Genomic DNA, 11,688 nt, shown 5'->3' with positions numbered 1-11,688 from the left:
TATGTTTTGATATTCAAAACAGCCTCATGCTCTGACCCCATGGTCTTTAAAATTAACAGCAAAATATCTGCTGGCTTGACGGGATCAAGACCACCTTCTTTCATGTTCCATGACTTGTATCCTGTATCTCACTTGTGGAACCACTGTACCTAAATATATCTGCTCAATATCAGCAGTTCACAATGATTTGGTGCACCATACTAAGCAAGAGTACATCATCTGACCTGTGTTTTTAGCAGGAAAAATTGCAGCCTTTTTGTTCTTAATTTTGAGATGTTTTATAGGAAGATCAAACATCTACTCAAGCAGTAAATCCTTTGAAAAGCCATAAGAAGACCCAGTTCTGATGGAACCAATGGATGTAGCCATTAGGGGAGTAGAGAACAGACCATAAGCAACCTTACTTGTAAAAAATCCAGCACAGCTGAAAAAAACCCCCTCATGATGTGAAACCTATGCACTGAGATCTATTTTCAAATGGAGAAGGAGAAAATACCACTTGTGAAAGGGTCAGGTGTTTATTTGAAATAACAGTTACTTTTTCAAACAGAAATAGTTGCATTTGCATCAGTCAACATTAAGTTGGCATTACTATAATTTTTTTCCTGTAAAATGTTTGAAGGTTTTTACCTGTTGATAAATCAAGAGCAGATAATTATTTTAAAAAGTCTTCTTAGGTTTATTTTAATATTAAACGTCAACAAATAATCCTGGTAAATCCAAATGAAGATTTCAAGTTAATCATGAACTAACTGCTTTACTGTAGCTATCCAAATAATCTTTTTTGACTCAGTGTATTCAAGCATCATGAAAAGAAAAATCATATTAGAACACTTCCTGACTTAAAACTTCAACTTAGGTCCAGATGGGAGACCTATAAAGGATTTTTTAAAGTGCTGCCATTACCCTTAATCTGGGTAAAACTTGCAGGTGGGACTTTAACTGCATTTGATGCAGCTGGTGTGAGTGGGGATGGAGCAGAGGAGGAAATTAAAGCAGGAGCATCAAGAAAGGAAACAGGCAATTAAATGTGTCAAGCTAAGTACCTCTGGAGAAAGGGGCTGGAAGTATGATATTCAGAGGGTAAGTGTTTCTAGCATGGTACATAGTATTTTCTTAATGTACTGGGTCCTGTGGCAACATAGGAGTTGGGGAGTTTGTTAGAAGCCTAAGCCTCAATTTACGAAGCTAAAGATGCTGTTAAGAAATCTGGAGAGGGTATTTTACAAAGGCATATAGTGACAGGACAAGGGGGAATGGCTTTAAACTGACAGAGAGGTGATTTAGATTAGACATGAGGAAGAAGCTCTTCCCTGTGAGGGTGCTGAGGCACTGGCACAGGTTGCCCAGAGAAGCTGTGGCTGCCCCATCCCTGGCAGTGTTCAAGGCCAGGTTGGACGGGGCCTGGAGCAACCTGGTCTAGTGGAAGGTGTCCCTGCCCATGGCAGGGGGTTGGAACTGGATGAGCTTTAAGGTCCTTTCCAACCCAAACCATTCTATGATTCTGTGTGCAGCACAATCTTGCTCAGAGGCATGGCCCTTGTTGCAGTGCTGGGGCAGAACAGCCTTCACGTGGGAAGTATTTAGGGAGGAAAAAACCCCACTGTTTGACCAGCTAGCTAAAATGGGTGGTACTTGAAGTTTCTGTGCTAAAATCTATGATACTAAGGTGTCTGTGTAGATATCTAGAAGGCTGAATTGAATTTCAGAGTACCTGCAAGGATGGCCTGCAGCTCTTTTCTTGTCCCTCTGAGTGAGCAAGGGTCTGCTGGGGCTGTGGAATAGCTTCTTGATAAAAGGGCAGGAGCTGAGATGCTGGAATGTTGAACTAAGCATGGAAGATTGTAGGGAGGGGTGCTGTGTACTAATTTTAGCTCACTGTTGCAGTGTAACTTGACTGGATTTGAGTTTTGAGGAGGCTGAAAGTCATCAAAAGTTGAGTTGTATTGAGCTGCAGCAAAGCCTCTTAAAGCCCTCATTGGGTCATACAACAGAGCAATACATCAGGTCATACACCACTAACCCTGTGAGTAACTGCTGAAGCTCCACGTGGCTGGACTCTGTGAGATCGCTTACAGAAACTATTATTCTTGTAGAATGTCAAAAAGGTATCACCCATGCTGGAAGCAATTTGGAATTAGTTTGGAAATGTAACGTTGGTAATTGCTCATTACAGGAGGTACCTTCTGTCACCTTGCTGTTCATGGATTACCTGGAGTTTTAATTCCAAGCAGGATTATTTACAGAACTGATTAACAATAGAGGTTTTTTCATCCTTTTCTCATAGTAGTAATTGTGCCTTCCTTTGTGTTACTGCCTTTTTTCCAACAGCAATTTAGAGATGCTACCTGTAATCGACGGAAGCTGTCCAAGGGCTGCTGGTGGGGAGGAGCGAAATAAGGTGTCAATAGATATGTGCGGGAAGGTATAGCCACACACATATATAGCTCTATATTGTATAGACTCTATATAATATAGAGTTTCTTATAACTTAAAGTCATTACATGCATTTTAGATCAGGGAGACAAGCTGTTTGCAGAAGCAGCAGCTGGAGATACTGACAGGGCTGGCTCTTGTCAGGCATGTATTCTGTGCTGCCTCACTGGCTGCTGGTACATGGTACCTGACAGGAGGAGGCAGAGCACTTTGCTCTGTGTTTGTCTTCCTTTCTTGGCCTATGCTATGTTTAGAATCCAAAGTAAGGTGAACGAGCCACTTGGGATGATGTGAATATTTATGGGGATGGAGAAGGCTACCACCACCCCTGTGGAGATGCAGCTCCTGGGTCCTCCCAAACCTCAGGAAGTCCTGCCCCAAACACTCCTCCTGGCATCATTTGTGTGTTTTAACAACAGGCTGTAGCAGATGGCTTCATTCTCTGTTACTGCCACAAAGATGCGACTATCACAGTCGCTGAGTCAGCCCTTTCCTTTTGGCTTGCAAGCACTGGCCTCTGCCTGCCAGGAGTTGTTCAAGCGGGCTGTAAGACAGTGCTTTCAGAAGGTAGAGAGAAAAAAGGTACAGCTTTACTGCTGTAAAGCAAACAAAATGCCAACTGCCTCGATAATCTGTGTGAATGGATGTGTTTTGACAGCCTTGAAGAAGTAAACCTCTTGGATTAGGGGAAATAAGGACAAAATTCTTACTGTGTTTCATATTAACTTAGTCCAGTGCTAATGGTAAGAAAGAGAGGGGAGGCATCTGTTCCTACAAGGACAGAGCAGCTGTCACCTACACAGCTCTCTGCTTTACCATTTAATGGTACACTTGAGATACCCATTAGGTGTATTTTACTGAACTGCAGTATTTCTGCTTTAGTTCTCAACTGAAAATATTAGAAAAAAAACCCCAAACCCTTAAACCAAAAAGAGGTGTTTTTATTTACCCGAAGAATTTCCCAGATTCAGTTCAGACCAGCCATGTGAGCAGTGAGATGGATATGGCATAGAAACATCTTCACAAATAGCTTTCTCAATCAGAGGTTTGTAATGTACAACTACATCCTCCCAAATCTGCTGATGTTCTTAGCTATAGGAATACATTTGACGTTGAGCGCAAGAACTCTTAAGAAGCACAGATGTATCTGGCTTTACTTAAAACCATGGAGAGATAAGAGCTGGTTTTTTCCTCTATGGTAATTCTGACTTGCACAAATCACCTCTTGGGTTCATCTGAGGTGGTTCAGACCTTTCCCCCCACCCTTGCAGAGAAGATGGCAGGCAGGCCCACTCAAGCCACTGTCTCTGCAGATGGGTAGTGAGCAGCGTGTGTTTTCAGACAGGACAGCAATCCTTTACTCGACCATTGAGCACCTCCACCGGTGACAGAACCCAACAGGCCTACCTTAGGCTGATGAGCAAGGATGTACAACTGCTCCTCATTGTTAACGCCTCCAGTTCTGACAGCATCAAAACATCAATGGGTGATGTTTCTAACAATATATTTAATTATAATTTAATGCATTTTTTTGTTAGACTTAAAAAAACCTCAACTTGCTATGACCAGTTAATACAGTGAAGAGAGCAACTGCCAGCAACCAAAAGGAAACTGAAGACATTGACCTGCAAGGACACAGCTTCTTAGCTGAAACACCACAATGTTAATATTGAAAAGTCTCTCTTCTCAACTCAATTCTGAAGGCTAAGCCAAGAAAGTCATTGTTTCAGGACTGTGCTCCTAAGGCAGCATGAGACGCTACTGAGGGAGATAAAAGAAAAAATATTTAGTTCAAGGGCAGGGGGGAAAGCCTCCGTAACCTAAACTAGGCCAGAAATGGGGCCAGTAAGATACTGAGGCCAAGCATCATGCTCTCTGGGGAAAATGAGAGCTAGATTCAAGTGTCGAACATGCTGCAACAAACTTCACTCTATCAAAGCAGTGGCTTGAGGCTACTAGTCTGAAAGTCTGGTTTTAACATCAGGGTTTAGGGATCAATAAATAATAAAAAGAAACTTCATGTTTGGAAAAGGGATCACAGACATCGCTGAATACAGGGTAAAAGTCACAGAGTTTTGGACACTTGGCAAATGTTACTGCGCTCTAACAAACCCACCTAGAGAGGACACGAAACAAACCTGAGAAAATGAACCATCCAAGGGATGATGAAGTCCTTTGCTATTTCTTTCTTTCTCAACCTTCTGCGAGGTGCAGCATTGCCCTCTTGTGATAATAAAGGAGAAGAACTAATAACAGTATTCTTAATGTAATGTTTAACTTCCAGCATTCATTATAAATATTTACAGTCTCAAAGGAAATGCACATCCAAAAATGAGGAGAACAATTATCAGACTCATAATAAAACAGCTTTCTTCCTGTAAGTACACAAGGTTTATAAAGGTTTCTATTTTTTTTTAACTAGTGTCACAAAATGCTTCCATTGGCAAGGACCCACTGCGAATCTGCTGTTTTGAACAAGGCACTAAATCCCTAAGCAGTTCAAAAGTCATTAAGAAACTGAAGAGAAATGTCATCACCCACATATTCAAATACATATATAGACAGCTTTCTACATGAGGACTTAGAAAATAGTTTCATAGGAGAGCTTGAAATAAGGGTCAAAATCACCATGTGGGCACCTGAGCTGTGCCTAAGCCAGTCACAGACAGACACACCCACTGACCAGACAGCACACATGTACTGACTGACTACAGGTAAGGAGGCCACTTCCATGCGAGAACCCACCTCACTCATGTGACAGGGAAGCAGTAACACATGCACACAAAATAAACAAAAATTGGCCAAAACTTAGTGCTCAGAGTTAGTTTTTAAGTTTCTTAGTGTGTGTTTCCACTCCTGTTGTCCCACAATGGCGAAGTACTGCTGAGTCTTCATATGCAAACAGCAAAAGCCACATGATGAGTAAATGCCACTCAGCTGCAGAAACTGGCAAGTTATTGGCAGTAAACATCAATCTTCTCTTTGTAAGTCATGCTTCTTTATCCAACCTGCCACTAAAGACATAAACAACATAACACACCAGAAGTTTGTATGAAGATAGGGGAAAGCAAGAAAAAAAAATCAAATCAAACTAACCAACCTCCTCAAAAAACCCAACCCAAACACCACAAGGTTGTCTAAATACAGGAAGTTCCCCATTCCAACACCTTTTACATCCAGCAAGTGAGGGATGTGTAGCCCACCAGCACCAGCTTGTATAAACTGCCCACTGAGCCACATACAGTAGTGACGGTAAGAAGTGAAGGCTTATGAAACCTGTGTTTCGATAACCAGATGTATCTATTGCTTTGGAGAGATTCTAAAAGAATCTGTTTTCATAAACACAGGCTGAGAGGGCTGGGCTTGTTCAGCCTGGGGTAGAGAAGGCTCTGGGGAGACCTTTTAAGTCTTCCAATACCTAAAGAGGGCCTACAGGAAATCTGGAGAGGGACTTTTTACAAGGGCAGGTAGTGACAGGACAAGGGGGGGAATGGCTTTAAACTAACAGAGGGGAGATTTAGGTTAGATAAAAGGAAGAAGCTCTTCCCTGAGAGAGTGGTGAGGCACTGGCACAGGTTGCCCTGAGAAGCTGTGGCTGCTCCATCCCTGGCAGTGTTCAAGGCCAGGCTGGATGGGGCTTGGAGCAACCTGGTCTAGTGGAAGGTGTCCCTGCCTGTGGCAGGGGGTTGGAACTAGATGAGCTTTAAGGTCCCTTCCAACCCAAACCAGTCTGTGATTCTATTTCTAAATTAAATGTCTGCCTGGTCTGACAAAGTTTACATTAGAAAAGTAGTAGTAACAGCAGTAAAGTTGATCAGTATCTATGCCAACACCGTATGTAGAGATAGACACATGAAACCCAAAGCCATTACCCTACTTGGTTCAAACATTTTGTGTAAACTGAGGGAAGTGAGACAATCACAGCTTGTACTGAAAAGGGACACTAAGTACAGGCCAACTCTATGAGAAGGTCCCCAGTGCTGGAAGTACAGTGGAGAAACTGAGGAAAAAGATGGGGGGAGCGCTCTGCCATCCTTGCTGTCTTTGTGTCCCAAAAATGAAGCCTCATTGAGAACCCTGTGTGAAAATGACCCATGCTTTCACTTCCCTTCCCCTTAGCTTTTCCTCAAGTTATTCAATCTTGTGGACAGGAACAAAGCAAGACTTTCTCAGTGAATATACAGACAGTTGCATCATGTTGTTTCTTCTTTAAACTTACTCTTAGTCCTTCTCCTCCTCCTCCAGAACCTGAAGCTGCCATTCTTTTTTCCATTTCTTCCTGTTTCTTTTTCTTTTGCTCTACAGAGTAAGCATTCTTAATACCTCGAGAGGAAGCCTGGAAGAGAACACATTTGGATAAGACCAGTTAGCTATTTTTCTGAATAGAAACCAAACTGCAAGTCTTGGCAATAACGTTTTGTGAACTCTGGTTTGTGTGAAAAGACTGAAACATTAAGTAATGCTACTATTACCTAAATATAGACCTTTTGGGATACTTCTTCTTCACACTGTGAGCTCTTAGTCCCGCAGGTATCTGAGCGTGGGTTTGTTTTATATTGTTATTACGTCCAAGTGAACATACTTAATGCAGTTACATCTACCTACTTTGCATACTAAGATGCAGAACCAGAATCTCCCTTCCCAACAGTCCCATAAATCTTTAGTCTGTGGTTTTGCCAGTGTCAGGGCCTATTCTTGCCCTCAAAACCAGAACTAACTGGGAAGAGATGATGCAGGCAGACAGAACTTTCAAGAACTTTAGCTGTTTCATCATGTGGTCACTTCTTCCATCTCTTTTTATCAGAAGGTTACCTAGAGATAGGATACAGATGATGGAAATCATAATGACAATTTCTAACAATAAGCAGAGGAAATCACAAGCTCTGTACAGCTACTACTGAAATTGATAAGAATTTTACATGCAGGGGAGAAAAAACCCCTTGTGTTGGTAGTGCCCAGGCTGTAAGAACTTCTAAACTGTGATCTGAGAAACAACCTGTGTGATAGTCTGCCCTTCAAACTGCACAGGACGTATGGACAGTAGTAATACCCAGATGAGAAACCTGCTGTCAGCTGCCTGCTTCACATCCTCTGGTGATGGTCTGATCACGACCTTGACTAAACAGCAGGAATATGAGAACTACAAACAAACACTTAACACTGTAAACACAGAAAAAAAAGATGTTTTAAAAACTGACTCCTAGCTATGTTTCAGGTTATGACACTACAGCTACACAAAAGATGTTATAATCTACCAGGGGAAAGTAGCAATGCTCTCGCCTGAAATTCAAGGCCCTGATGACAAGCACAATTCTCAACAGGCTACTGAGGCAAGTCACTGAGCACCCTGGTCTGGTGGAAGGTGTCCCTGCCCATGGCACAGAGTTGGAACAAAATGAGCTTTATAGTCCTTTCTAACCTAAACCAGTCTGTGATTCTATGTAGTCTGACACAAAATCAAGGGGTTTTAAAGGACTCCAAAGCATCGCTCAACTGTGGCTCGAATTATTGACCAATCTCCCTTAAAACAGGTCAACATGGTCCTCATCAATAATGGTCGATGTTTAATTCAATATGTAACGTCACTAACACTCATACAAATAACACGTTCCTTTCTCTTGCTGGTTCAGCTGTGGTCTCGAACATACACTTTTCACTTACTGTAGCTTTTGTGTGGTGTATGTTACAACCTTTTTGAGGGGTATGGAAAGGTAGAAACAGGCTAGCTAGTTTTACATTCTGTTAGTACATTTGCATCCTACCTCTTCTAACTTGTACGGATATTGAAGTATTTAAAGCTTAACAACCTTAAAAAGATAGAAGAATAAGTTAATACCTGTTCTCTTCTGGAATTATGAGTTCAACTGTTGCCACACTGATGAACTGAACTTGCAAGTACCCATAACCTGCATTTGTAAGTGAAGTACAAGTGCAGTACCACTTGAAATTGCCAGCACAACAATTGTTTGGCAATTCTGGTTTGAAGTATTTCTCAATCTCTTGTTGTCAAGTCATAGCAGGGAAAAAAAACCCCTATGTTCAACTTGCTCTTCCAATTCTCAGGTTGGTTTTTTATCTAAAGCAAAACTTCTCCCATCCAAACAAGCTCAGCTATCTTGCAATGGTCTTAGAGAACCTACCTAGCTGTGAAACACTACTGTAAAGATATATAAAAATGGTATAAAACATTAATGCTATGAAAATATTTAATGGCAATTCCCACAATCCTGGTGTGATATCCAGTGCTTCCAGAGAGCCCTGGCTATTTTCCCTATAAACCTGTCACCTTAAATATATTTTGAATAAATGGCACTTTGTCAGACCTTACCTCCATCTGCCTCTTTTCAGCAGCTTCTGCTAGCTGTCTTCTCTTTATTTCCTAAGTAAAAAGTGATAGACAGTGAAATTCTCTTCCAATGTAGTCTATACATTCTTTTGAAAGTCTTAATTTTTTAAGGTATGACTCAACTCTGTAATACAAGCTGCCACAAAATGCCAACCTTAAGCCAGTTAGCATCATCTTTCCCTGCACTGCTAGTCTGCAAGAACTAAGCTTTTCTAGTGACTCAGATGCTAGAGGAGCAGCTGCTGACACAGCCACAGCCAACCCCCACCAAAAATCTGTACTCAGCTGTCAATTTTACGCCTTCACTCAAAAAAATTCCAACTGGAAGGCACACAGGCTGTGAAACGGCCTTCCGGAGTTTGAGCAGAGGAAAGCTCATTCCTCCAGCCTGAGTGTGCTCCTTTCCTTCTCCCCCCACAAAATCCTCAGGTAAAAAGGTACAGAAACACAGGGATGGGTTCCTACTCGCCCAGGAGAAATGTCATCGTATAAATCACAGAATCAAATAGGTTGGAAAAGACCTTTAAGATCATCATGTCCAACCATTACCCCAGCACTGCCAAAGCCACCACTAAACCATGGCACTGAGGGCCTCGTCTACACGGTTTGTGAACACTTTCAGGGACGGTGACTCCACCACTGCCCTGGGCAGCCTGTTCCAATGCCTGAACACCCTTTGGGGAAGGAATTGTTCCTAACACCGAACCTAAACCTCCCCTGGTGCAGCTTGAGACCGCTTCCTCTTGCCCTATCAGTTGTTACCTGAGAGCAGAGACCTACCCCACCTCAATACAACCTCCTTTCGGGTAGTCGCAGAAAACGTTAGTTAGAAACGAGCATCACTGTGCGCCAGATTTCACTGTTTCTAAGTTAAAAAGAAGGTCACCATGGCCGCGACTGTGGCTCGGACCCACTCTACATGAGACCGCTGTCTCCAAACGAGCGCTCACAGGTGAGGCCTGGAGCAGAACAGAGGACGGGTGCGGACGGCCCCGACCCGCACAGCTTCCCCGTCCCGAGGCCCGGCGGCCCAGTCTCCCCGACAAAGCCGCGGCCCTTCCGCTGCTCTGAAGCCTTCCAGCGAGAGCTGCCGGCACAGCCAGGCCCGTCTCTGCGGGCTGGCCGCCATCTTAGCAAGGGCGGCCCGCGACGCCCACTCCGCCCCGGCGGGGATCGGGTCGGGGCCCCGCACTCACCGGGTCGGGCGTCTCCACCACGTCCTTCACGGCGCCCCCCATGCAGGGCAGGCACAGCCCCATGGCGGGCCTAACCGCCCGCACGGCCCGCGACCGCTGCGGAGCCGGCGGACAGCGGAGGAGAGGCGGTGGCGGCCCCGGCCCCGCCCGGCGCCGCGCTCCGGCAGGGCCCGCCCCGTCATGGGGCCGGCGGCCGAGGGCGGGTATGGTCGGGCCCGGCCCGGGGGCCCGCCGGGGTATAGGCGGAGGGGGGACGAATGAAACGCCGGCGGAGCCGCGCTAGTTCTCCTTCCCCCGGGCATTAAACTAAGTTAGATTCGTCCTATTTTAGGGCTAAAGGGTTGGTAGTCTCGTTAACGTCCAGCTCGCTCCGGGAAGCTGGCTACAAGCCTCCAGAGCCCGGTGGAGCGCGCTCCAATGGCGACCAGCGCTCCCGTTCTTCTAAGCCGGTGCTGCCACCGAGCGGCGCAACCCGCCGGGCGGGAGCGGGGCTGCGGGGTGCGGCGTTGGGCCGGGTTTCATGAAGTCATGGGGTGGTTTGGGTTGGAAAGGACCTTAAAGCTCATCCAGTTCCAACACAGGTTACTCCAACCCGGCCTTGAACGCTCCAGGGATGGGGCAGCCACAGCTTCTCTGGGCAACCTGTGCCAGCGCCTCAGCACCCTCACAGGGAAGAACTTCTGCCTAGGATCTCAATCTGTCAGTTTAAAGCCGTTCCCCTTGTCCTGTCACTACATTCCTTTGTAAAAAGACACAAAAAGTTTCATAGAATCATAGAGTGGTTTGGGTTGGAAAGGACCTTAAAGCTTATCTAATTCCAGCCCCCCGCCACAGGCAGGGACACATTCTACTCTCCCTGACTGAAGCTCTGATACAGGTCCGTTGGTGGTGGAGCTGCAGAGGGTTCGTTTGGTGATTTGCCTGTAGCCAGACAAGCCCGTGGGTGCTCTGGTACAGGCTAAGCTCGCAGCCCTCTCATTGGGAAGTGCTAGAAGCTCCTGCGTGCACCACTTGTTCTTGAGGAACAGCACACTCACACATAGGAGAATATGAGGTCTGGCTGAGCGAGGACCTGTGTAGCCCATGCCTTGCACTTCTCATCTAGCAGCTTTTGGCCTTTTTGACTTGCATGGTTTGACTTCGGAATGCTTTGCTGTAGTTTACTGTCAGGAACTGCTGTGCAACAATTGCTTCCCTTCCTGGCCTTCACTGGAAAACTCAGTAAATAGAGGAAAGCAAAAGTCTTTCCCTCTTTTCTGTCTCTTTCACTATTTCTCTTCCTTAGAATTTTGCCACCTTCTCTTATAGTTATTTATAACAAACTTCAGCATTACCCTGTGTCTTGAATTTGCATGTTGGTGTATACATCCATCCCCAAGGACTACGTAGGAAAGGTGTAACACATGCTTCATAAGCAATTAACATCTTAGCGAACTTCTTTTCTACCTCTGTGATTCATTAGGGACTGTAGTGATAGGACAAGGGGTAACGGGTTCAAACTTTAACAGGGGAAGTTTAGGTTAGATATAAGGAAGAAGTTCTTCCCTATGAGGGTGGTGAGGCACTGGCACAGGTTGCCCAAGGAAGCTGGGAATGCTCCATCCCTGGCAGTGTTCAAGGCCAGACTGGACAGAGTCTTGAGTGGCATGGTTTAGAGTGTGATGTCCCTTCCCGTGGCAGGGGGTTTGGAACTAGATGATCTGAAGGTCC

The 11,688-nt window shown here is 44.9% G+C and overlaps 1 protein-coding gene across 1 annotated transcript; it reads right to left on the bottom strand.

Moving 5' to 3' along the window:
• Positions 1-3,356: 3,356 nt before the first annotated feature.
• On the bottom strand, positions 3,357-10,421 carry SVIP (small VCP interacting protein). Its single transcript, XM_030481774.1, has 4 exons — positions 9,979-10,421; positions 8,765-8,815; positions 6,656-6,772; positions 3,357-5,450 (listed from the first exon to the last, which is right to left on the bottom strand). The coding sequence occupies exons 1-4, from the start codon at positions 10,039-10,041 to the stop codon at positions 5,436-5,438; spliced, it is 246 nt and encodes an 81-aa protein (XP_030337634.1). The 5' UTR covers positions 10,042-10,421; the 3' UTR covers positions 3,357-5,435.
• Between the last annotated feature and the right edge of the window lie 1,267 nt (positions 10,422-11,688).

Source organism: Strigops habroptila, chromosome 4 (assembly GCF_004027225.2).
Source record: "Strigops habroptila isolate Jane chromosome 4, bStrHab1.2.pri, whole genome shotgun sequence".
NCBI lineage: Eukaryota > Metazoa > Chordata > Aves > Psittaciformes > Psittacidae > Strigops > Strigops habroptila.
Note: the sequence above shows the minus strand (reverse complement) of the source record. Positions and strands in the feature narration are given on the sequence as shown.

Excerpts from the sequence above, each read along its gene's own strand:
- SVIP (XM_030481774.1), bottom strand. The coding sequence starts at position 10,041 with ATGGGGCTGTGCCTGCCCTGCATGGGGGGCGCCGTGAAGGACGTGGTG. Across the intron at positions 8,816-9,978 it reads TGGTGGAGACGCCCGACCCG|GAAATAAAGAGAAGACAGCT; the intron begins GTGAGTGCGGGG and ends CTTTTTACTTAG. Across the intron at positions 6,773-8,764 it reads CTGAAAAGAGGCAGATGGAG|GCTTCCTCTCGAGGTATTAA; the intron begins GTAAGGTCTGAC and ends GTTCTCTTCCAG.